We start from the raw sequence: 24,631 nt of genomic DNA, 5'->3' as shown, positions 1-24,631 counted from the left end.
CGACGTATAGCTAACGATCGCACTCATTGCACTTATAACTACAAGATAACGCAATACATTAGATTTCCAATGACAAAATTTTAATTTGATATGATTAAATACAAATGGTTATTATAAATAATTCTATATATGCAATTATGCAAAATTATATATCAACTTGATCGATATACGATTATAAATAATTAGGATCTTCTAGATTGTCATATCAAAATTTTCGAGATTATTAACAGAGTTAATAAGTAGATGTCATAAGTGCCTTAAAAAAATTTAGAATCTCTTCAGTATCTTATAATAGCAAGAATAGTTAATTATTGCCAAACTAAGCAAAAATAAAAATTAGGATTATTTCTCGTATCAGTTTTTTTTTTTACAAATATACTTTAAGCCTAGTATTCATAAAGCCACGTCTACAATGGGTGCATCCTAAAGTGCAATCGCTCACTGATGAGTGGCAAAGTAATAATTGAAGATGATTGGTTCTTACCTTTGGATTCAACAAATCACCTTCAATTGCTACTTGGACTTATTTCTATCAACGTAAATAACATCAATTCTCGATTTAATTTATTTTTCATCTCTTCTAATTTTTGAAATTAAAAATAATTATTTATCTTAAGATAAATATCAAATAAAAACCAATTACATTCGACTTATGTCTATTTGATATTAAATATATTAATATTAATTTATTTGTTATGTTTTCTTCCAATTTTTAAAACTATAATCCAATAATTGATTGATCTGACATCTTTCTCTTGTTATATTCAAACTTCGCGGTTGCTTAGCTATTACATATGGCGCATCTAAATAACCAATCAAAACTTGTTTTTGCATTGGCTTAACTCTTATACCAGGAATCTTATGGAAACTTGCCCATCTACGTGCGATCCATGCCGGCGCTCGTAATCGCGCGCGCGCACACACGCCACGAACCGCCATTTTGTCACGTTTATTTCTACGCGCATCCCCCACCAGCGTTGAAAACAACCGAAGGTCGACGCTGCTCGTCGCGATCGCGGGATTGAGCGCTCTTTGGTTAGGTTACTGGCTGCGTCGTTACGTCTCAGGTCTCGAAACAGTAAGTAGAATTGCGTCATGGTCGACGCGTTTGCTTTCGCGTTCGTGTCTCGCGCCGGTTACGCGCTCGGCGTGTTGTCCGCCGCGCCTCCGCTTAGGGATCCACGCGCGCGCGTGTGTGTGACTCGCCTCGGAGGAGAAAGAAAGCGCGCGCGCGCGCGCGCGCGTGCGTTTACACGCGAGAGGAAATTTCGTCTCTCGAGAACGAAAGGGACAACAGCCCTCGCTTCAACCGCTCGCGGTTGTCTGGCTGGAGTGGCTGGTCCTGGGCTGTCATTCGGATGCTCGTCGCCACCGTCGTTATTTTTCGTCATCGTCGTCGCCCGCCACCACCGTTGCTCGTCGCGCCACTCGGCACTCCTCGTCCGGCGTCGCGACGCCACCGTCGTTCTCCGCCGACGCCACGTTCTCTTATGAACGCAGCGGCACGTTTTTCTCTCGTTATAACCTATATAATTATAACCTCAGATCCGTTGTGTCAAGACGCGAAGACTTCGCGACAATCGGCCGGGCTCGGGTCGGCCGTGCCGCCGCGGATCCCGCGCGGTCATCGTTTGTCCCGCAACGACGACGACGGCGATTCGGCTGGCGGTGGCGGGAGAGGGGTAACAGTAATCCACCGATAATTACATGTTATTTATTCGCGTACTCGTTCTTCGCGGAAAGGGAGCGCAAACGCCGTACACCGTGTATGCACGCACGCACGCACGCACGTACGTACCTATGTACGCGAGCTTCGCAGCGACTTTTCTCTGCGTGATGTAATCTCGAATCCGCGGAGCATCACTCGAGACCGATCGTCTTGTCACTGCCTCGGGAGTTCTCGGTAAAGCCGGATAATCGATCTCGCGATAAGGAGGCGCGATTCGCACGCAAATCCAAGCAATATGTAGATTTTCATTGATTTTTGTAAAGTCGCTGCAAGCTCGCAAGCGACTTCTAACGCGCGATCGGTCCACGTCTGTTGGCATGTTAAAGCCAAGCGAGCGAGACTCCGCTCACTCCTGATCTTGTGCATTGCTAGTGATTTCAGTGATCAAGTAGTTCAAAGAGCCAAAACAAAATGGATGTTACCGGCGATTTAAATCTACAATGGGTGGGAGATGTAGAGCTGCACGAGGAGGTGATATGCGGCCTAGAGGCGCAACTGGTCGCATCGGAGGAGGAGGTAATTGGCGCCTGCGAGGAGGTGACGGTCGAGGAGACTGTCGAGTCCGTTCCCGATGTGGCGAGTCACGTTCCTACCACCGAGTCCGAGATACTGATGGTACCTCAGCCAAACGATATGGAATCGATTTACATAGTGCCGCAGGATCAGGGGCATGACTATCTAAATATACAAGTCACTGAGGAAGTGATTGCTGACAACTGGGACAGACCTGGTCCAGATGATGGGTGAGTTCTGGCACAGATATATAAAATGATTTGTCTCTTTTATTACTGTTTTAATCTTAAGGAATGTTTTTGTATTTTATACATATGTTAGGATTAAAAAATTACTTCCTTAATTGTTTTAAAGTTGCTTGTTTATTAACAAGTTATTCCACTTAAAGGGTCGAGATTCCAGAAGCCAAGGTGGCTCACGACAATCTCCTGGAGTACGACGATATGGAGATCCCATTACCGATCGATCAGGACTCTTATCAAAATGCCCGACCGTATCCGTGCGACTTTTGCAGCCGTAGGTTCCGGAAGAAGGCAAATCTGATGAATCACATTGTAGCGCATCAGACAGATCGGCCGTATGGTTGCAATCTATGTGGATCTCGCTATGTACGTAAGTGCGATCTGAACAATCATCTGAAGGTCCACGCGTACGCGCCGTCGTCGCAGGATGGCCTCGAAGACGATCTGAACGACGAAGACTCGCTGGTTGCCGAGGAGGAGGACGTGACGACCGGTAACAAGGGCAGGCGCAAGAAGGTGCAGTCGAGCGTACCACGAAAACGGAAGAACAACGCCGCCAGTGTGCCAAAGCGCAACGTTGGTGAGAACATCAAGCTGGAGATGGGCAAGTATGTGTTTAAGCCAGACGCACATAATGATTACACGGACGTGCTAGCATTCTACGAGGACGAGCTGACCGACGGTGATTATTCTGCACGCAGCGGCAATTATGCATCTAGCTCGAGGTGGCAGATGGAGGAGATGTCATCTGTCATGGGCAGAGAGCAGCCACAACAGTGGCCCATCACCGATCCGACGAAGCCATATGTCTGCCAGTCTTGCGGCATCGGTTTTGCTAGGGAAAAGGCGCTGGCTTCGCACGCACGTGTCCACGGTGGCGACAGTCCATTCGAGTGTACCTCGTGTGGAGATATGTTCTGGGATCTCAATAGTCTGCGGGACCACGTGCATATTAAGCATGGCGGCACTATTCCCCAGCAAATATCCGACGCGGAGGAATACGACAATGACGCTACTTACACGGGCGACAGTGAGAGGATTGGCGAATTTTATTGCAACACTTGTGCGGTACCGTTCCATCGTTTGGATCTACTCAAACGCCATCAGAAGTAAGTACTTTAAATTTACACAAGATTACAATACTCCTGATAAACGCAAATATTTGGATGTAGAATTTAGGGGTTTTTACAATGATATTTTTTAAGTAATTGAATCAATAATTGAAAGTTCTTAGATTTTCTGAATACATTATTTTTAATAATTAAGCATATTATCACAAGTGTTAATATTGAAAATTTGTTTATGTAAAGTTTAATATCCATATATATAGAATTCACATAAAATCGGATATGGATACAATGGAAGGTTCCAGTCAACATCATACGTGCAATGTTTGTGGAGAAGAATTTGAAGAAGCTCTAGCACTATTAGCACACGCGGAACTTCATGCTTCAAGGTATTCTTGACTTTAATTTTTTAATTTTACTATTAATGCTATGGAATCAGTATCACTAATTTTGCTATCAAAATGTTTTGTCAAGATAACTTACTAGTCGAGCTGACATTAAGATAGAAATATATTACAATAATAATAAACTGTACATGAAATTGACTAATTCTTTTCTCTAAATCTGATTAATTTGAAACATATTTTATAGCATGTGTGCATATATTTATTTCATACTTATTTAAAATATTAATATTTTATTAATTTCAAACAAGATCTCCTAGTCGTCGTTGTCTGCTGTGCGGGGCGAGATGCCGCGACGAGACAGAAGTTGCGCAGCACGTCCGACAAAATCACGCAGAGGATGCGCCACCAAATACATGTACGATGTGTGGAAAAACTTGCAAGGACAAGCGCAGTTTACTAAAACACTCATGGATACATAATGTTGACAAGACCTTCGGTTGTACAAAATGCGGGAAGCGCTTCCACAGTAAAGCCCGATTACGAAGGTACAAATGAGATAATATGATACAAAAAAGATTTAGCTTCTCTGCTCTGTAAAACCGTATCATGTACAATATGATGATACAGTAAGAAACGCATATATTACAATATTTAATTTATGATATTGCTATGGTAAAAATTTTTGTTCATAGAATTTTCCTAATCTAATCAAAAATATATTGCCATATATTATAGACATATGGTATCGCATCGTAATAAGATGGTAGCTTGCGACGAATGCGGCGAGGAGTTCCCCGATGGACGAGCTCTCGTGAGCCACCGTCATTCGCATAATAGGGAACTGGGCGGTCGTTCTTTCCCGTGCCGCGAGTGCGGAAAAAGTTTCGGCAGTCGCAGTTCACAGCAGATCCACATACGCATCCACACGGGCGAAAGACCCTATGGTTGTCGATTCTGTTGGAAAGCTTTCGCAGACGGCGGCACCTTGAGAAAGCACGAACGCATCCATACCGGCGAGAAGCCGTACGGATGTGCGATTTGTCCTCGGGCATTTAATCAGCGAGTGAGTTGATCGTTATGCACAAAAATGTGAATAGTGAATATAAGGTTTAACTTTATAAAAAAAAAGATAATAATGCACATTGCACATAAGTATCTTACTTTTTATGACATTTTATTTTAATTGAAATAACAAATAATTATCCAAACCGAAATTGTAATCTAGCTGTTTGGTACAATTTCAAAGCACGAATAAAAATCATGTTGTATAATTATACATATAATATGCTTTAATTAAAACTAAATTTTTAAAAATTGAATTTTTCTTTTTACAGGTAGTTCTTCGGGAACATGTACGCGCCCATCATTCAGGTCCTGATCCAAAGTGCGTGGGCAGTGCAACGCCGTATTTGTGCAAGGTGTGTGGCGAGTCGTACGGCACATCCGAGGAGATAGTGTTACATATAGTGCAGCATTGCGATGATAACACTGCATTGAGACGTCAACCGCAGTCCGGGCCGCGCAAATATAAGAAAAGACGCAAGAATAAGCCACTTGAAACGAATACAATGGTTCGTAGGAACGAGTTTACGTATGATATAATGGAAGGTGGTAGTGGCAGTGTCATTGGTAGTGGTACCGGCAGTGGTATTATCGGTGGCAATAGTGGTGGCAGCGGCAGCGGTGGTGTCGGTAGCACTGGCGCTGGCACTGGCACTGGCGGTTCCGATTCGGAAGACAACACAAAGCGGAAACTCGGTAAGAAGAACAAACAACGGTCGAATGTTGAAGAAAACTACATGCAGAACGTGTTGAAAACCATGGAGAGTTCTCTGCAGAATTTAAGTTCGATCGTGAGTAACTCCAAGTTGAATGCGTCCAAATCGAAGGTTTCGAAGAAAAAATTGCGCAAGGAGGAGAAGAAGAAGGAGGAGGCGCAAGCATCGAATCAATCAGGCCGGCCAAAGATGATCCACACGCAGAAGACGCGGGTGCCGGTGGAGGTGGGCAGCGACGGTGCGAAGAAGGGCCAGAAGACGAAAACAATGGTGACTCGGACGCCAAAAGTGATGCCGAGCGAGCACAAGTCCGGCATCTTCCCAGGTGGCGAGCGAAATCGCCCGCGCACAAAGAATGTCAGTTATCACATTGAAGGTAAATCGCAAGTCACACCGGCGACGTTCTCAGCGAAATCGAAGGAGGCTGAAGCATCTACGATGTCAGTGCAGCAACAACAATTGTTGGCGAACATCAAGCAAGAGCCGAGCGTGCAAAAGACTACCGGTGACAGTCACAGGAACAACAATGGTAATATTCTAGCCCTCGGTAAAACTCAAGAGTCATCAAATAAGAAGAGATCGACTGCGAAGAGAACCAAAAAGCAGAAACATGTGACAGTGAAACAAGAATTGATTGCATCGATCGGAATAGTCGCGGAAGAACAGCAGCAACAACAGCAGCAACAATTACAATTTCGAAATAATAACAATAATAATACCGATATTAACACTAATACCATAGAGAGTATGGACGATCCAATACGACTAATGGAGCACGAAATGGACGGCAACAATTTGGAAGTAGCTTTCGAAGCGAGTGTTGTTACCGCTCAGGATGAGGAGGGTGAAAGCATATTGCCGGACAACGCTATGCAAGAGATGAACAACAGAGACGTTAAGCTCAGTGTTAAGGTAGAGTCTGCGCCGCAGAGGAGGATGCTTGCTATACACAGCGTTATCGCGCCGGTGGATGATGTCCCAGAAACAATAATACCGGACACGGTGGAGTATACGTGCGAGATGTGTGCCGCGGTGTTCTCCAGTCGTGCCGAGTTACTGGTGCACGTACCGATACACATTTGATTTAATAATTTATCCGAGCCGAAGTGCGGCGCGGAGGCTTGTTCTACTTCTTTAAATGTACTTTTCGTTTAACGCGAATCGCAGTTTATCATGAGGATGAGGTTTGTTTTACAAGAAGCGACGATTGTTGAATCCTCCCCCCTCTGTCACCATTGCTGTCTTCTCACTCACTCTTTCCCTTCTTTCTCGTACTCTTTGTTGTTCAATTCTCTATCGAATGTCGCGATTCCATTTCGATTACAGTTCATGTAACTTCAGATGTAACATTAGATGCACTCGAATTTTCGTGTATGCGTATTAAAAGATTTACTGGCCGTTGAAATAATTTCTTTGTATTATACCGTGACTGACTCCCAAGTTTAAGCTTTCTTGATGTTTCAATATGTATGTGGCTAAATGATTGAATTAAATGTTAATGACAAAACGGGCATATTCGATACCAGGAACTGTTAAATATCATAATATATGTATGTGTATATTGCATATGCGTCGTGATATACACAATATATGTATTTATCATAAAATATATATCTAAATTTATATTGTAAATACATATGTTATGATATACAAATAAAGCCACTTATTTTGTATCTGACGTGTCGTTATTGGCTAGTATTTATAGTCTAATCTTATATCAAGATCATTTCAAATTATGTCTTAAGATGCTAATATGATTTTGTGATTGACATCTTAAAACGGGACTTAAGACGATTTTAAGTATAAAACTCGACTATGAATACTGGTCATTGTGTCTCTTTTATACTCTTTGGTTCAGAATACTGAAAAAATGCAACATTTCGGCAAAATTTCAGTTTTACAATTTGTTACTTAGGAGTATGAAATTGTAAAACTGCAATAACATGTGCTGGACCAAAAGCAAGATAAGAGATGCATAAATACGAACAGTACTATTTTTCACATATATACGATGCAATATAAACATATGAAAATGAAAAAAAGAGATCTTAAACATCGATATGTTCATACTTCTTGTCGTTATTTTTGACTATGATTACTTATTTTTTATCATTCTGATTCAATCCGGAGTTTTACTTCTGCTGAATTGATCGAGCAAAGGCAAGGAGTAAAGTGTTGAATTATCGAACGATTTTTATTTTTAGTACTTGTTAGTTTCAATCAATATAGGATAATATCTGTGTGTATCGTGAGATCTTTATTGTAATTATATATTTGTTTTATAATTAATGCAACTTTTGTTTTTCCGAAGGGAAAAAAAGGTTAAAGGGAATATTTATTTGTGTTAAAAAACGAGATGAGAGATATTGAAATAAATGCAATATAAATTTGAAAGAATTATATATAATACATATGAGTACATAAAACACTAGATAAATTAATGTCGATTCTACAGAGTGTTTATAAAGTCTATTCTCACTTCCTATATTTTGGAAAAATGATTCAAAATTATAAAAAAATTGCGATCCTTTCAAGGGGCTACTCTACCTCTCCAATCCTCTTAAAAGAGTATCTCCTCGAAATGATAGGATACGTATTTCGTGATTTTTCATAATTTTAAATCTTCCGAAATATAGGGGATGGAGGCTTTAAATAAAAAAGATTAATTCTGTATACACATATATGCAATAATTATACAATATTGCACATAGAGTACTTTGGTGTAAATGTCAATTTCTACATAAATGCAGTTTTAGTGTATGCTTTGAGTAGTCATGTAATCTCTTTGGTATTAATTCTTTGAATAAGGTGCAAACATACACTATTATCAAAAAATTATATATATAATTTTACGAACGAAGAGAAAGGATCACTGAGAATCGGATTCCTGGTATAACCACTGTATCGAACTATTAAACAATCATCACGACGCACTTACTATTCTATAAAAAAATATATTTTTATTAGACATGTCAGATGTTACATAAAATTAATAACTTTATGTTCTTGTACATACATTAGTTATATTCTTACATTATACTCTTTAAGTTGTCTTGATAAAACAATATTACATACATGTGTATATATGTATGTATGTATGTATGTATGTATGTATGTATGTGTGTGTATATATACATACATACACACACACACACACACACACACACACACATACACATACATACATATATACACACACACACACACACACACACATCATATATACATACATACACATACATAATGTTATATTACGTACTGTAATATACATATATACATTCAAAATTGTATAAAAATGCCGCATTGATATAACTGTTACTCTTGATATAATAAATGACTAAATTTATTATTCTATTACATAGTAATTGCGAGTTCATGAATTCTCAATATTTTAAATATGTTTTTGTGGCGATTATATATCGCATAAAGAAGAAATCTTACTCAAGTTTCTACGAAAATGTTAAAAAGAATAATACCGAAATATGTGTTGGTATAATATGCGATTTATACATTTCATGTTGGTTCTCGAAGAGTACTTTTCACTATCTCAGATCTACGATAATTTCCTACGTATTTATTTATTTAATTAATGGATCCTCTTTGCTACATAAATATTCATAAATTTTCTGCGCAAGTCATAAATTAACGTCATTATTTATTCATTTAAAACTTTAAAAATTAAATTATAAATTAAATTTGTTTTCTAGTAAAAATTCTAAATTAAGATTTAAAAATTTTAATTAGATTTTAAAATTATGTAATTTAAGAATAAGTAATTTACGAGACATTTTTCAGAAATGTGTTCGAATCTTTTTATCTATAAAACAATTATGACGGTAAAAAAGAATATTGAATTCAACACTTTATGTACACTTTTGCCATTTTTTAATTTTTCGAACTATTCGAATAATATTATCTTAATAACGGTACTTTTATTACTGTATCGTCTATTTGAAGTATTAATTATTAGAAAGAGCTCAGTTTGTATCAGTACGGATAAGTTTGATTGAATGAGTAAGTGAATGAATGAATGAGTGAGTGAGTGACAGAAAGAAAGAGAAAGAGAATATGATACACATTGTGTAACATGTAGTCGAACAATTGTTTGCTGAATATTTAGGAAAAAAAGGGAAAAACACTCGCGAATGTATCTTTAGCTCGACATTGACACATGTATTTTAAACATTTGTATTTATGCCTCTGCATTGATTAAATTAAAGCAATCAATCAAAAAACACAACAAAAAAAAATTAAAAAATCGAAAAAGGTAAAAAAAGAGGGAAGAATAAAGTAGAAAAAAAGGAACGCGTGTCCTATTTTTGTAGCTAAAACGTATTTTGAATACGACAAAAATTTTCGCATTTTCAAAGTGCGCGTTTTTCCGTGATAAGATGTACACTTTATTGTTTGATACTGTGATGAGACAAAATCAGCGGCGTGCAGTGCCTACCAAAAACTTCGTTTCCATTTTCACGGGGGAAGAAAGAGAGAAAACGGCGAGAGTTGATCGGAGGGACATTGGATTTTGATGAGAACGGGAATGATTCGATGATCAATCGTTTGTCGATAAGCAATCCGAAAGAAGTTTTAGATATCGTGAGATTAGATGAGACCGCATTGGCAAGAGAACTTTGCACTTGTAGTAAAAAAAAATTAATCTATTCGGATATTTAGAAAAGTGATGTATAGTTAGTTGATTTGTCGTCTATCAAAGACTAGTAGACTCTTTTCTTTTTTATTAACAATTTGATTATTTCTTCTTAAGCAAACAGATCTGGAAATCGATTGGAAACGGTGTCAGTGATCACCGGAGAAATCAATGGTAAAAAGTCTTCTCGATGCGATCTTATCCGATCTTTATGATCTCTTCGTTCGAGAAGCGCTTAACTGTATAGTAGCATTTTCTATCGTATGCCACACGCTACACAACAAGGCTAACATAACTTCCTTTTAGCAATATTATATAGATTTTTATGTATGCACGACGTAAAGCGGAGTAGACTTCATGTGAAGATTAGGAAAAAGGCGAGATGATTATTATAACAGCATAAGATGTCCCTTACTTGTACAGTTGCAAAAATTACGCTTCAGGGACGAAAATCATGACCAATGTAAGATAAAAAGAACAAAATTATCGGAAGAATATATATGTAAATATATACATAATATATTTACACCTACACATACATACATGAAGGAAGCATAACGCGAGTGTTACACGAGTAAATCCTTTGATCCTCGCCCTTCTGTGCGAAAGGACTCCACCGTGTGCGATTACATTCCTGTGTTACATCGCTACGGGCGTACCCTACGATCGTATGTTTTATCCAAATAAATCGATCTGCGTGACATGCGTATCGCAGAGCGATTAGGCGCAGATACTATTAACATCAAGAGCCCTAAAGACATGTATCGGCTGTAGGCCATGCAAGCTGCGGAACGAAAAGAAAAAATGTAGATTGAGCGAGAAAGGGTAGAGCGAAGCGTAGTGGAATGAAGTTATATTATATATGTGAAATATATATGTATGTACACATACCTTTTTCAAGCGCGAAAAGTCACTCGTACATAATGTAAGTAATTGTGCAACTTATCTCTAATCGTAAGCCAAGACGTAGAGTAACATTAGCCATAATGTAATAAAGTATTGTATGATGATTTCACATTTCTCAAGGTTCGAGGGAGGGACAAAGATGATAAGAGAAGCAAAATGTGTACGTGTTTTTGCATGTAAGGAGAATAAGAGGACAGGAAGAGAAATAGAGAGTGTGTGAATAAAGAAGAAAATTTGTATGTTTCACGTTACATGTACCACTCGAATTGTAAACTAAACTCTGAAGTACGTGTGTGTGTATATATATATCATATATATATACACATATAGATTTGTAAGCCTTCTGTCAAAAGAAGTAGCGTCCGTTCTCCAGCGACATTAATAGGACTGGCGCGCGTCCACGCGCGTTTCGTCAGGGACGACAGTAGACAAAAGAATATACAATGTAAATAATTATATTACCTTGGATATGGTATAGCAATTTACTGTTATTATCGTAGTTGTACCTTTTTTTTCCCATTGAATAAAATATAAATCATCGATGCACATACACGTGAGTTTATCGATGATTTATACATATAATGAATTATACGTGCATTTCTCTCTAATTATATCATCTATCTATATATTTGCACGTATAATTCGATTTGAATTTGATTATATATTTCTATTATTATTAATATTATCGTGTGTTATTCTTATTGACATTATTAATATTACTATTATTATTAAGATTCTATACGATGGTGTTTGTCCTAAGGCTTGGAATATTAAAAAGAAATGCAGAAAAGAAAGAAAATCATGTACAAGCGAATGCTCCCTGTGAATTGGCACCTCTTCGACGTGTGATGCCAGGAGCTTGTTCTAATAAGAAATTTAACAATTAAATTTGTTTAAAACTAAATGTTCGTTGATCTTAATACCATCGTTAAAAATTTATTAGTATTTAATGTATTTTGATATTGCGTAATATACTATGCTCTTTTTTTTTTTTTAGTAAGAATTTAATTTTGTCGATCGTGATTACGTATTCTCACCACGCAGAAAGTTGAGTAATTCGAGTAATCCGAGATTGCGTCTAAAACTTTTATTCTTGTTTACGTTCATTGCGTTTGAGATTTGATTGCCCAAATGATTATTCCGTTGCCTAGGGAATGAAGTCGCAGACCGCGTAGATCTCCTTCTCGAAGCCCATACAAACGACGGAGGTGATAATGAGAATCGCACCGGTCAGGCTGGTTGACGTGGGCTTCTCGCCGAAGAGATAAACTTGAATCAGGTACGCCAGAATGATGTCCAGTGATCTGGTGACGGATACCTTACCTGCGCCTTCGATCTTCAGCGCCTTCGTCACCAGCACTTGACCGGTGAGGCCAGTCAATGCCACCAGCATTATCTGGCCCCAAGTGAACCAGTCTTGTGGCAATCGAAACTTGTGGAGTTCGTAACCGATGCCGTGACCGGACACTGTGAAGTAAAAGACTACGGCTGAGACGAAAGACCAGCACGATAGATTCAGTACTAAAATGGAGTAATGTATTTCCGAGCACTTCCTCATGACAACAATGTTGAGCGCCGTGAAGAGAGTGGCCAGGATAGCGCACAGATACCCCATAAGATTATAGCTTTCGGCATGGTGCATCTGAAAAAGAGAAATTGACGAAGGGATGGGGGCGAAGACAAGTCTGATTAGTTTTTTTTTATCAATTACTAATTCTGTATTCGTCGTTTTGTATACTCTGGTTTAGATAATTTCTTTTATATCTCTTCATTTTTGATTACCTGGAATAAGAAGGGTGGTCTGGCGACGAGGACGACACCCGTAAAGAGCGTGCAGACCACCACTATGCGCAAGACACCGCACGGCTCTTTCAAGAAGAGGAAGGACAGCGCGATGACGATCACCGGCGAGCTGAATATGATCGTGGTGGCATCGCCTAGAGGTAATTCTCGGAAACTGTAGTACAGCAACGACAGGGTCATACCACCTACTAGGCCCTAAAAAAAATATACATTATAATTACAAGAATTATAATTAAAGAAGCAAAATTTACGTTCCACTTTAGGAAAATATTGAACTGATAAGAGAGAAAGGAGAGAGTTAAACTTCTTTAAAATTTCAGAATACAAAGAAATATAACATATTTATTAATATTAATGTGCAATTTATTAAAATAGTTAAAATTGTTATTATCTTGTTATTTGTAAATTTTTGTTTGTAGTGTCTCGATGATAGAATTATATATAAAAAGTATTATATCTATGTAAAAAATATAAGTATTTGAAGAACATAAACTTCGTCTTTACGTATACGTCCCTTAATTTTTCTAGAGGACTATTATTCAATAACGCGAACACAGATGTTATGAATGAATAATATTCGTCGTCGATCTTTTCCGGCTTAACATAATTAATATGATACGCGTCGTAGAAAAGCCGAGGGCGCCTGCGGATAAACGCGTAATCATTTACATATGCGTAACCAGATAAGAAGCGCGAATCTAGTTTCATATATGTAGAGCGATCGACATTTCGATATTTCGGTTGTAAATGAAATTGATCGTAAATCATAAAATATTAAAAATCATTTAAGAGTACAATCTTAAATTAAGATGACACTTTGATTCATACTCGAACAATTAATACTTGAGTAATTTTTTAAGAATATACTTTATTAAAGCTCGATTTATCGATCATATAACATATTGTGATTCATAGATTTATCTCATTTTTATGTAAGTACAATCTTAAAAATATTTCAAATCAATTTGCTTCCGCGAACGTCCTGCTCGATCCAAGATCGACAGATGAGGGAGCTTTACCTGAAAATGTATGAGTATTCTTTGGCCGGAAGGACCAAAGAGATCGCTGGATGACTTGCAGGCCACAACGGCCATCGTCAGGATCTGCGCCAGGGCGCGGATGGCCAGCAAAATCATGGGATCCACGTTGCGGATTGCCTTGACCAGCGCAGAGCTGATAGTGAAGAAGGTGCCTGACAAAAACGCTAGGAATACCCCGTACCACCTGGTGCCGTCCCGATAAGTCTCGCTATTATTGCCGAACTGTTCGGTGTAGTGATAGGCCGGATGAATGCTGTTGTAGGAAGCCGTGGACTCTATGCTGAACTTCATTGCGATATACGTATATTGGAGAATCAGTGAGAATATTTGCGCGACGAAATCGGCAGATGACAGACACTTAGTCCAAAGCGTACTGCCATCGTTCATCCGTCGACGCATCTGCGACTCCGTCCGACTGCAATTAGCATAACTTAGACGACGAACGGATTATTGCGGATTAATGACGTTAGAAAGATTCGGGCGAATGGAGCGATGACCGTGATAAGAAACTGCTGATACAGTCTGATAAATCTAAAGAGATCGCTTTTTGGGACAAGAAGAGTTACGTCGATTAATAAAGACTGGGATGTACAAAAGGGTTGTACATTTGACAGAAAGCAAATCGCGATATTTATTTGGTTGCAATCTGTCAGAGTGGTCGAAGTTAATAACGTAATTTAATAATGATTTTTTTTTGTATTGATTTACTGACAAACAGTTTTGCTGCTTATTGATATATATTTGCAGATTTAAACATAATATATTTTAAACATAAAGAAATACTTATATTAAGCGTATATTAATGCAAACTGTTATTTTATACATACATACATGTGTGTGTGTATGTGTGTATGAATGGGGGGGATAAAAGGATCATGACTCAGATTTTCCAGTTGGATAAATATAAGAGTATCAAGGAAAATATTTTTGTTATAGTTTGTTTTTATTTTGCAATATTCAGCAATATTATCTTGAAATATAAAGATGTCTCATTATCAAAGTATGAGTAATATAAATTTTATTTTTTTATAACTATACTTTTATATTATCTCATAATAATTTTTGTATAATATTTATGTGTACACACACCACACACATACACACACACACACACACAAAATTCAAGTAGATGAGTTTAAGAAAAGAATCGGTAATAATTAGTTTTATTTTTTTAAACAAATTTATCTATTTCTTAACCATATAAAGCGAAATATCTAGATAAATTTGTGTAAATTTTAACAAGATACATTAATATATCTCTTGTTTTCATGATAATTTTATTGGCATAATTTATTTGATAAAGTTATAGTCATTGTAATAATTTAATGTATGCGTACGAGTTCAGTCTTTCCCAAACTGTAGTTTATTGGGTGGTTGATCGACACGGTAAAGCGTAGCTGCCACATTGAAATAACCTTCATATTCAATAGTATCTGGTGTTGTATCGATGTGATAATGCCCACCCAGTCCAAGCTCATTATCCTTTTCGAAGGCACTATGGAAATGCTGAACCCTGAGATCTAAATCCTGTAAGATAGAAATAATGAGTACTTCAATTCAGGATAAACAAAAAACAAATAATCACTTAACATAAATTTATATATTGTTATTTTCAAACATGTTTAAAATCTGATATTGTCTTTTTCTTTTCATACGATTTAAATCTCTTTAGAACTTACCGTTTCGGCACTGACAAATGTGCCAACAGCTATCAAAGGAGTCGGCATGTCGTAGAAACGTAACCAGTTGTTAAGGTGGATTTCGCTAGTCAATGGAGTGTCCGAAAAATCTGGCATAATATGCTGCTTCACTTTTCCATTCTTCATCTCGAACATGCCACCCAAACCTAAAATTTCAGATATTCGACGGTTAATCAAGCATTCAAGTTTTTAACCCTATCGTGATGTTGCAATAGACCTACCAACGAGCTTATTCTCGTAATGTTTTTCCAACGCTTTCTGCATGCATGATATGAAGTCCAATTTGCCGGTACGTTTTTTAGCGCGTACTTTAATAACCTTGCCCGGTTTGCCTTCGCATGCATACAGATTGCCCAACAATGCAAAAGTTGATTCAGTGTCATTATCCGCTAATCGTTGGAGTCTGCAACGACCTTCATTGTTCTCATCTACAAATGCATAATGCGTCCCATTTTGAACTTGAAAGTTATCATGTAACCCTGGCTCTGAGTCGTTGGAGTTTAACTTTAAGTTTAACTTCATAATAAGCTGAAATGTAAATACATCTATTTATGTAAATATATCTATTTTCTTTTTCTCTTAAATTCAGAAAATGTTATTAACCCAATCGAGATAATTTCCTTATAAAACAAACCTCACAATTGCAGCCTGTACGTGGCCAGGGGCCAGCTCCTGCACCAATAACGAGAGTATCATGATTATAATTTATATGTTGCAGCAATGTCTTTATATCGTAGATCTTGTCCCTTTGGACAGTTGGTAAAAGATATGCTGGTGAACCAATTTCAAAAATAATTGGATTACCACACAATCCTGAAAGCCAAAGATACGTTATTAAGAAAAAGGCTAAGTGTACCTTGGATTTTATTTTTCTTTTTATACCTTCTCGGAAAAAATTGTAAGGGCGTCTACTAAAATTGGGACAATCAGCCAAATCGATGGTAGCCTCTTCAAAATTTGCAGTTAAGCCTCCTGCTAGAACTATGATGATAACAAAAAAATTATATTACCAGCTGCAATTTCGCACTGCACATCCGCAATTATTTGCAATTACCATTCATTAACTCATCGAGAGGTGGTTGATGCAATGTTCTTGATGTGATATTTATTTTGGATGGGTCCAGAGGTTTTGGATTCATCTTGAAAATTGATACACTAGCTGACTAGCAAACTGCAAAAAGATAGGCGTGGACTGGCACTATACAGAAGTCCGTGTCAAAGTATATATTCAGCTATTGATAGCGTTATCTAATCACGAGATATCTTGTTTTCTTTCATAATTACTTTGGAAGATTCCTCAGCTTTCTGCAAAAAAAACCAAATGCATGGTCATATTATTGCATGAGCATATCTGTGTTGATATGATTAATTCTTAATAACATTAGGTAGTTAACATTTATTAATATGATAATAAAGTTGTTTTGTCAGTCCAAATCCGTCACCAAAGAAATTAATATTTGTAACAAGAAAACAAATTACTCATATTTTATGTATGTGGTATAAACATCAAAATAATGAGTTACAGAATATAACACACGAAATCATACACTACCTTACATTTACTGCGCTTATGATATCGAAGTATTGTAAAAAAAGCAATGTTATCGAAGGACATTCTAGCGAGTTTTATATGCATACATGTGCAACCAGTGCAACATGCCACGTGTACTTAACGCATACACGTGCGTTAACAGCTGTTATGGCGCAGATGTTTCCAGATTGAAAACGCGACTCACGTGACAGTTGAATGGAGGGAGTGCGTACAGAACACTTCACATTTAAAAGCGTTTTATGCGCACCCCTCCATTCAACTTTCGTGTGGTTTGCGTCCTCAATTTGGAAAACCTGATTGTCAGGTTGCACTCGGTTAATATGATAGATTCCTAACTTCTCTCTTCATGCCAAATCTAATCCTTGTATTCGGGAATAAGAAAAGCTTTTATTAGCAGAAGATAACGATTTTTAATTCGTAACATTTATTTTTCAACATCAAAATGATAATATTTAAGAAATATCGTAACTTAAAATCGTCTAAAAAACGACATAAAATCTCAATCAATAGAACAGTTATGTAAAAAAAATATAGATATAAATAGAAAAAACAATTGTTTAATTGCAGATGTTTAATTTAATATAATCATATATGATATATACATGAATTAGTAATAATATCTATTAATAATTTCATATTTATTTGACAAGAATTTTATAATCACTTTTGAAAGCTCGTATATATGTGTGTACACGTGTAATATTCCAAGATTTTCTAAAAATTCTTAGAACTGCCATTATCGTATAATTTATCGCATGATTTACGAATTTTTTTCACCATTTTAGATTCATCAATTGCGTGACACAATTTATGAGATATTTGATCGTAGCTTCGTGCAATCGTAGTTTTCTCATATTATTTCTTTTTATTAAATGTTTAATGATAAAAATTTTATCTCTTAACTCTCTAGACAAAATATTATCAATGCAAAGTTGCCAATTAACTTAGTTTTTCATCAGACATGTGCGGTCAGAGCTGCTAAAAATTCATTTCATAAAGTTATTTTCCGATTATTTTTGCAATTCGAAGGCTATTAACGTCGCAAGATTTTTGCTCACGAAATCACTCGAATTTATCCGAAAGAATTAAAATTGTATGAGTTTTCATGGGTGCCTGAACTTTTACAACTCTCTCAGGGACTATCGAAAGCGAATTATATAAAAGTGAATGCTACACGCGCGCGCTGATATCTACTCGTAAACGAATAGAGCATTCTCGTTCTCTCGGGATGAAACGAAGTTAGCGAGCGTGCGGCGCGTCATCGTCGTCGTCGATGCGCTCTCGGGGTTGCGGACGCGCGCGCCGGAGGGAGGCCGGGGCTCGCAAGCAGGACGGACGGGAGTCCCCGAAGGGGAGAGACTGACCCGCCGGCGCGTGTCGGCGTCGCGGCGTCAGTATGCGGTCGCGCATTCTACGCGGGAACACCTGTTTGCTCCGGCGGCGGCGGCTGCATCGGCTCGCGTGCTACACGACCGCGATTAGTTCGCGGGGCAAAGAAAGGGAACAATAAAGGGAGGGCGAGAAAGAAAGAGAAAGAGAGAGAGAGAGAGAGAGAGAGGCAGAGAGGGGTCTAATATCTTCGATATCGGAGGGAGAAAGAGAAAAAGAAAGAGAGCACTTAACACACAATCATCGCCAAGTAAATAACAGTAAACGAATCGCTTGTTTTGGAAAGGACAGTACGTAACAAGAACGGTCTTTTCTTTCTTCTTCTTTCATTTAAATTAACATTTGTACATATACACACATAAGTTAAGCTTGTAAACGATTGAATAATGTGGATATAGGAACGTCGCGGATTGAAGCATAATGGATAAAATGTTAATTAGTTGCGTTTGTGTGATTAAGTCGACAATATGTGTTTCCTATATTTTATTATATATTGTATATTGAGAGAAATATAAGCGTTTTGGAACTGTGTCCTTTCTAAAATGACTGATTCGCAAATATGTGTTTCGTTTTTTTTTTCTAATGTACACGTGTTGAATGAAGTGATTCCATATATTTGCATTTATAATAATCCCAATTAATTCCGATTAATTTGTTCAACAATTTTACATAATAGTTAATAGAGTTAATTAATTCGGTTGTTTGAGATCATATATAACCGAATATTACATGACGATAATAATTAGCAAATTGCACATTCTCAAAATTTTCATAAAATATATATACATGATCTACATTATAAATCTATATTATAACGTAATAACTGCAAAAATATAGTATTATGTTGTTTATCAATATTAAACCTTTCTATAAAGAATTAAAAAATGTTTGTTACTTTCAAATATATGTCTTTATTAAATAATTAGATATAAAAATAAAAAATATGTGTATATATTATATATATGTATATATAATTATTTATAATTATATATATGTATATATAATTTATATATCAATGCAAGTTCTTTTACTGAGGAATTAAGTTTTCTGGCTTAAGTGCTTTCTCTCTGGGGCCAGAGATACAGAGTAGGAAAAGGAGGAGAGGTACAGGGAGAAGAGGGCGACAAAGAGAAAGAGAAACAGAGAAAGGACGAAGTCCGCGAGGCTTCCACCACGTGTCCCTCGTTCTTCTCGATTGTACACGCGTAAGGATAATTTTTCTTTATTAAGGGCGCACGCACGATCTCCCGTACGTATTTTTCTATCACGGAGGCTGGCGAGAGCGACTCCGTTTGGATGTCCTCCTTGCACGATATGCTCCGGCCCACTGGCAGTTGTTGCGCGAGATCGTTTAAAATTGATTTAACCCTTAAACTATTAAATGATTTCTTCTCAAAGCACGCTTGCTTGAATTGTTTAAATTATCGCTTCGATACGATATCATTGTCAATCACTTAAATAACACTCGTATTGTGTTGCCAACGAAAAAAAGAGAAAAGCTTAGAGACTTGACATAGAAAAATTGCAAGACGCATAAATAATAATAATAATAATAGAATAAAACAATAAAATATAAGAGTTTAGAATAAAACTTTATGATATAGTTTTAGTTCTTTGACAGCAATTTAAATATTCAGCAATATTTAATGAAATGAGGAAAGAAAAATATCTCTCGTTCCACATAAATGTTCTTGTAGATGCGAGCTTTAATTTATTATAGTGGTGACGGTCTCGGGTTATCTAAGATAATATTTCAAGAGTGCGACATTGATCATTTGCCGCGTGTCAGATCTTCAATTGCACGTTTATATTCTCAAGGGCGTTTTATCCTTAACGTATTCAAAATGCGCTCGATACCTGGAAATTTGATGCGCCGCGCCATAGTGGGTCGGTCAGCGCTAAAACCCTTTTAATCCCGGATGAATAATTTCGATATGATATAAACGTGACCAATATATTTTATTATCTCTTTATGTGTAACATTAAATTGGTAGCATCAATGCTCAATGCATCAATGTTTTATATTATTGACAATTTAATGCATGTTTCATAATATGTTGAATCAATGGATTTCCTAGTATTATATTGTCTAGTATTATATTTATTCGAATATGCGATATGTTTGACATCATTGTCGTATTTTCGACGGGAAAAAAGAAGGGAGATAAAGAAAGTGTGTGTATATGTGTAGAAAAATAAAAAAATGTATATTTATATATCACATACAAAATATAGAGATAGGAACCACCATATTAGAATAATAATACAGTAATAATAAACATATCATGAAATCAGAGAAACAGAGAGACTTTAACATTCGTTCTGAATCTCGAGTGAGTTTTTTGCGTTATTATTCACGTGATATTTTAATGTGGACGGTGAATTCATTCGTTATGGACGGTCTGTTTTCAACTAACGTTATTATAACTTAAATTACGAGCAAGATCACTCTTGTTGCAATTATGCAAATTCGATTTATTTATTATTTCAAACAGATACAAGAAATTTATCACGAACAGTCGGAGCGCCTCCGAAAATTGCGTCTTCGAGACGCTTATTATCGGCGCGATCACGGAAGTTCGCGGTCGTGAAACGTCTTTATTTGCTCTGACGAGCGTAACGTACGCTATTAAGAGCGTTGTTATGAGGCCTCGCGTCGTCGGGATGAGACGCGGAGACCTTTCAGAGACACTCGCGTCAACGTCGCCTAACTAACCGTGCTCTAACGAAGTTTTCGCGCCTGGGAAGCACCGTCGCATCCAACGGGAATAAATAAACCGGCATGCATGTACACGTACGCGACACTCATATCGTCGTGATCAACAAGCTCGACGAAGCGGATTGCCGATTCTGCGTTACGGCCGATTGAAAACGAACGACCGTCTTACGTCTTGAAGTTCAAAGGCACGAGATCGATAATGTTTAATTTTATCTTTCGTTAAATTTTAATTTCTGAGAAGATAAATCTCTCAGTTAACATCTCAGAGAAAGACTGTCAAAATAATATGAAATATAATATCTCGGTCAATCTGATTTTTCGTTGAGAAAAAAACAAGTGCTACGACTTAGGGGATGAATTGCGGTCCAAATGACAAAAGATTGATATTATAATCATAATTATCGAGGCAATCGACCTCTCTGTTACAACAAAGATATTCAGAAGATGAACGGTTGTGGGCAGCGCATCTCGTCCTTCGGCATCATAATTGGATTTCGCTTCGCTGCCTCTCGCTGTGGCGAGACGTAAATGCATAATAATTTATGCCCCGTTGTCCAGACTTTCTAGAACGTTAGACGGGACCACGTGCCACAGGTAGGACACGTCTGAGCTGCGCGGATCAACCGAGATCGCGAATGTGGTCCAGAAACTCTGGCTTAATTAACGAGAAGTTACACGGCACATTTTGCCACTTGGGTATTCCATTTATTTCCCGCGCGTTGTAATTACCGCATGGAATTTCTTTCGCGAGTTATATTTCAACAAGTTATTCCATTCTTTTGTATTACATATGTAGTCATATTAACATTTTTCAAAAGTTCTATTATAGAGAAACGCTCCTCATACCATACATACCCTTTATAAATTGTATTATATTATATCGTATTTGTTTTATAACTTTGACTGCGCTATGTTAATGATACCTTTGCATAACCAAACATACAATAATTAGTTTCATAAATACGGCATACGGTGTAACAGTGTTTCATTAGTTGAGCTTAATTAACTGTACAAATGAAAGAAGCGTTTTAATAAACTCTTTGCGCGTAATGAAATGCAATGTGCAAAACAGCGACTCTTCATTGGGAAATTAAAAAACAAGAAGGGGAGAGGAGAGAAGAGTACGTCGCGCGCATTGCTCTTCTGTTTCAGGAGACACGCCGTTTCAGGAAACAAACATGGTATTATTGATCCGGCTTAATTCTGCTTAACCGCTAATTAGCCGGCGAATTCTCCTTTCTCCCGGCGTTGCACGCTCCGCCGAGCCCCCCGGTCTCGCGGCGGCCGGCCTTGCCGTTATTTTCGTTATCGATATTATGACGTCGCTATCATTTGCGGCCGGTGTGCTCTGCGGAGGCTGGCGGAGCGGAAGTGATAACGTCAGAACCATTCGGTCGTCCGCGAACTATCGGCCGTGGCTATCGATAAACCCGATGTAGCGGCGCGAATATCAACAAGTTGCGCGGACGGACGTGCCGGAAGCATTTGTCCTTCTGCGTCTGATCGTTCGTCGGTTCGCCGAAGGAAGCATTTCGCGATTAGCGTGATGCCGAGACGTCATTGAGACAAACGTCGCGCGCGGAGTTTCCCGTGAGACGACTTTTCTTTGGGAAAGATTACCCTTGCGGAGAAGAGCACATAGGTACACAGAGATGCACTCGATCTCCGTCTGTTTAAACTGTTTAAAGTGACGTTCGCCCTTGGACGAATTTTTATTTTCAATCTTCGATTACCGAGATGTTAGCGAGACTCGACAGACCGATAACCTTCGTTCGAAATAACATTGTCTTTGGATGAGATTTTTTTCAATCTTACTCACCGAGATATTTATCGAAACTTGATCTCAGAGACGTTAGTTCCTGCCGAGGAAGATTCTCTCGATAGATGAAGATCGTTCGATTATTGGCGTGTCAATTTCTCGCCTGACAGGCTCACGTGTAGGAAAGAGAGGATTACACCTGTCTCAAGAAAATCGTTTTTCCCGGGATGCTCATTCGTTCTTCGCTATTTTAAACGGAATAACGCTTTGTAACACATCTGTATTCATATTTATATATAATCCATTAATTAGATTAATAACATGCTCGACAAGCATGCACGATCGGACTTGATGCATCCTTGAGAAAACAGAATGCAGGGCGCGCTTAGTCATGCACGGTATGTACTTGCATTCCCGATCGTTTGGATGAAAGAGTTCGCGGCGCTCATAAAAGTTTCGTCATTTCCTGCTCTCCTCCGAAAGACCCCGACACGATTTTATGGATGTTCGCCGCGCGTGAAACTTGAGAAAAAAAATCTCAGTCGCTTGACATAATTTTATCGACGTGTATCAATACTTCGGAACTGGAACAACCAACGTCATTTAGTAGCGTGGGCGTAAATGGAAAACCTATAACATGTCCCTCGGCATAGCAGATTTTCTGCTGTATCTTTAAATCACGCGATGATTAATTATGCTGCAACAACAGTCTCGCTGCAGACGTACTAATTCTATTGAAATAAAATCCTTTTCATTATTTTTTTTTTAAATTGAAATACTTTCTCGATTAATGTGATTTACAGGATTTGCTAATTCTCATTTGATCTCATTTAACTGAAGTTGTAAAATAATCGTTTTGCTATAAATATATTTTTACAATTAAACAAAGTAATAATTTATCATATTTGATTCGGCACAATCAATTCGCCTTTTTTTATTACTTGCCGATTGTATTTGCCAATTTCGGTTATTCAATAAATTGTATCAATATATGCCCCGAACATGCAAATCCAATCACTATTTGAATCCTAACACACGCAATATCGATATTGTCAATGGACCAATTCATCGAGCAATTAATTAATTGATATGCACTGCTAAGCTTCTGCCTTGTGTGTGTACGACTCGGTAAAGGATTACCTGACTACATACGGATAAAATATTTGGTTTAATAGCTTTTTGTAATTTTTGTACATTTGTCCTATAATACGCATAAAGCAATTTAAATTGCATTTAATTTAATTGTAATATAAAAATCAATAAAAACATTATCGTTTCAAGGTTCCATGTTGCGAGTCATGTTCAAATTTAAAATAAAACGTAAAAGTAATGACTAATTGTTTAAAAAGTATACGTCTCTTTCTTTCTCTGATTAATTAACAAATAAATATAAATATATATAGATCTAAATTATATATAGGTAGAAACTAAGATATCTA

At 37.5% G+C, this 24,631-nt stretch overlaps 4 protein-coding genes across 13 annotated transcripts in view; 2 read left to right on the top strand and 2 right to left on the bottom strand.

Moving 5' to 3' along the window:
* Window positions 1-658: 658 nt before the first annotated feature.
* On the top strand, window positions 659-8,184 carry LOC105830430 (zinc finger protein 850). Of its 4 annotated transcripts, XM_012669743.3 has the most exons (8): window positions 661-1,078; window positions 2,102-2,472; window positions 2,631-3,092; window positions 3,186-3,593; window positions 3,815-3,940; window positions 4,207-4,443; window positions 4,634-4,961; window positions 5,233-8,184. In XM_012669743.3, exons 2-8 carry the CDS (start codon window positions 2,141-2,143, stop codon window positions 6,757-6,759), a joined length of 3,420 nt encoding a protein of 1,139 aa, XP_012525197.2. In that variant the 5' UTR covers window positions 661-1,078; window positions 2,102-2,140; the 3' UTR covers window positions 6,760-8,184. The 4 variants fall into 4 exon arrangements, with proteins under 4 accessions (XP_012525196.2, XP_012525197.2, XP_036148946.1 ...); XM_012669742.3 differs by having other exon boundaries at window positions 659-1,078; window positions 2,631-3,593; XM_036293053.1 differs by lacking the exon at window positions 661-1,078 and adding an exon at window positions 1,085-1,682 and having other exon boundaries at window positions 2,631-3,593.
* Window positions 8,185-9,557: 1,373 nt separating this feature from the next.
* Window positions 9,558-14,705, bottom strand: LOC105830428 (solute carrier family 35 member G1). Its single transcript, XM_012669740.3, has 3 exons — window positions 14,053-14,705; window positions 13,013-13,228; window positions 9,558-12,872 (listed from the first exon to the last, which is right to left on the bottom strand). The coding sequence occupies exons 1-3, from the start codon at window positions 14,470-14,472 to the stop codon at window positions 12,378-12,380; spliced, it is 1,131 nt and encodes a 376-aa protein (XP_012525194.1). The 5' UTR covers window positions 14,473-14,705; the 3' UTR covers window positions 9,558-12,377.
* Window positions 14,706-14,997: 292 nt separating this feature from the next.
* Window positions 14,998-24,631, bottom strand: part of LOC105830429 (ester hydrolase C11orf54 homolog) — a 34,325-nt gene continuing 24,691 nt past the window's right edge. The window contains exons 1-7 of one of the 2 annotated variants that reach the window (XM_012669741.3): window positions 17,326-17,481; window positions 16,828-17,078; window positions 16,656-16,754; window positions 16,408-16,586; window positions 15,995-16,301; window positions 15,753-15,919; window positions 14,998-15,600 (exon numbers count right to left, since the gene is read on the bottom strand). In XM_012669741.3, coding sequence (XP_012525195.1) covers window positions 15,415-15,600; window positions 15,753-15,919; window positions 15,995-16,301; window positions 16,408-16,586; window positions 16,656-16,754; window positions 16,828-16,912 — 1,023 coding nt within the window. In that variant the 5' untranslated portion in view covers window positions 16,913-17,078; window positions 17,326-17,481 and the 3' untranslated portion in view covers window positions 14,998-15,414. Of the gene's footprint in view, window positions 15,601-15,752; window positions 15,920-15,994; window positions 16,302-16,407; window positions 16,587-16,655; window positions 16,755-16,827; window positions 17,079-17,325; window positions 17,482-24,631 lie in introns of those variants that run through there. The other variant, XM_028192290.2, reaches the window with a different exon arrangement.
* LOC105830427 (receptor-type guanylate cyclase daf-11) overlaps window positions 18,664-24,631 on the top strand; it is a 32,192-nt gene continuing 26,224 nt past the window's right edge. The window contains exons 1-2 of one of the 6 annotated variants that reach the window (XM_028192287.2): window positions 18,664-18,964; window positions 19,792-19,919. Coding sequence is in view for 3 of the 6 variants with exons in the window: in XM_012669736.3 (XP_012525190.1) it covers window position 19,004; window positions 19,772-19,919 (149 nt within the window). In the remaining 3 variants the exon portion in view is untranslated. Of the gene's footprint in view, window positions 19,005-19,771; window positions 19,920-24,631 lie in introns of those variants that run through there. The other 5 variants (XM_012669736.3, XM_012669735.3, XM_012669737.3 and 2 more) reach the window with 5 other exon arrangements.

This window comes from Monomorium pharaonis, chromosome 1 (assembly GCF_013373865.1).
Source record: "Monomorium pharaonis isolate MP-MQ-018 chromosome 1, ASM1337386v2, whole genome shotgun sequence".
In the NCBI taxonomy this organism is placed as follows: Eukaryota; Metazoa; Arthropoda; class Insecta; order Hymenoptera; family Formicidae; genus Monomorium; species Monomorium pharaonis.
This window is presented reverse-complemented; position numbering and strand designations above follow the sequence as displayed.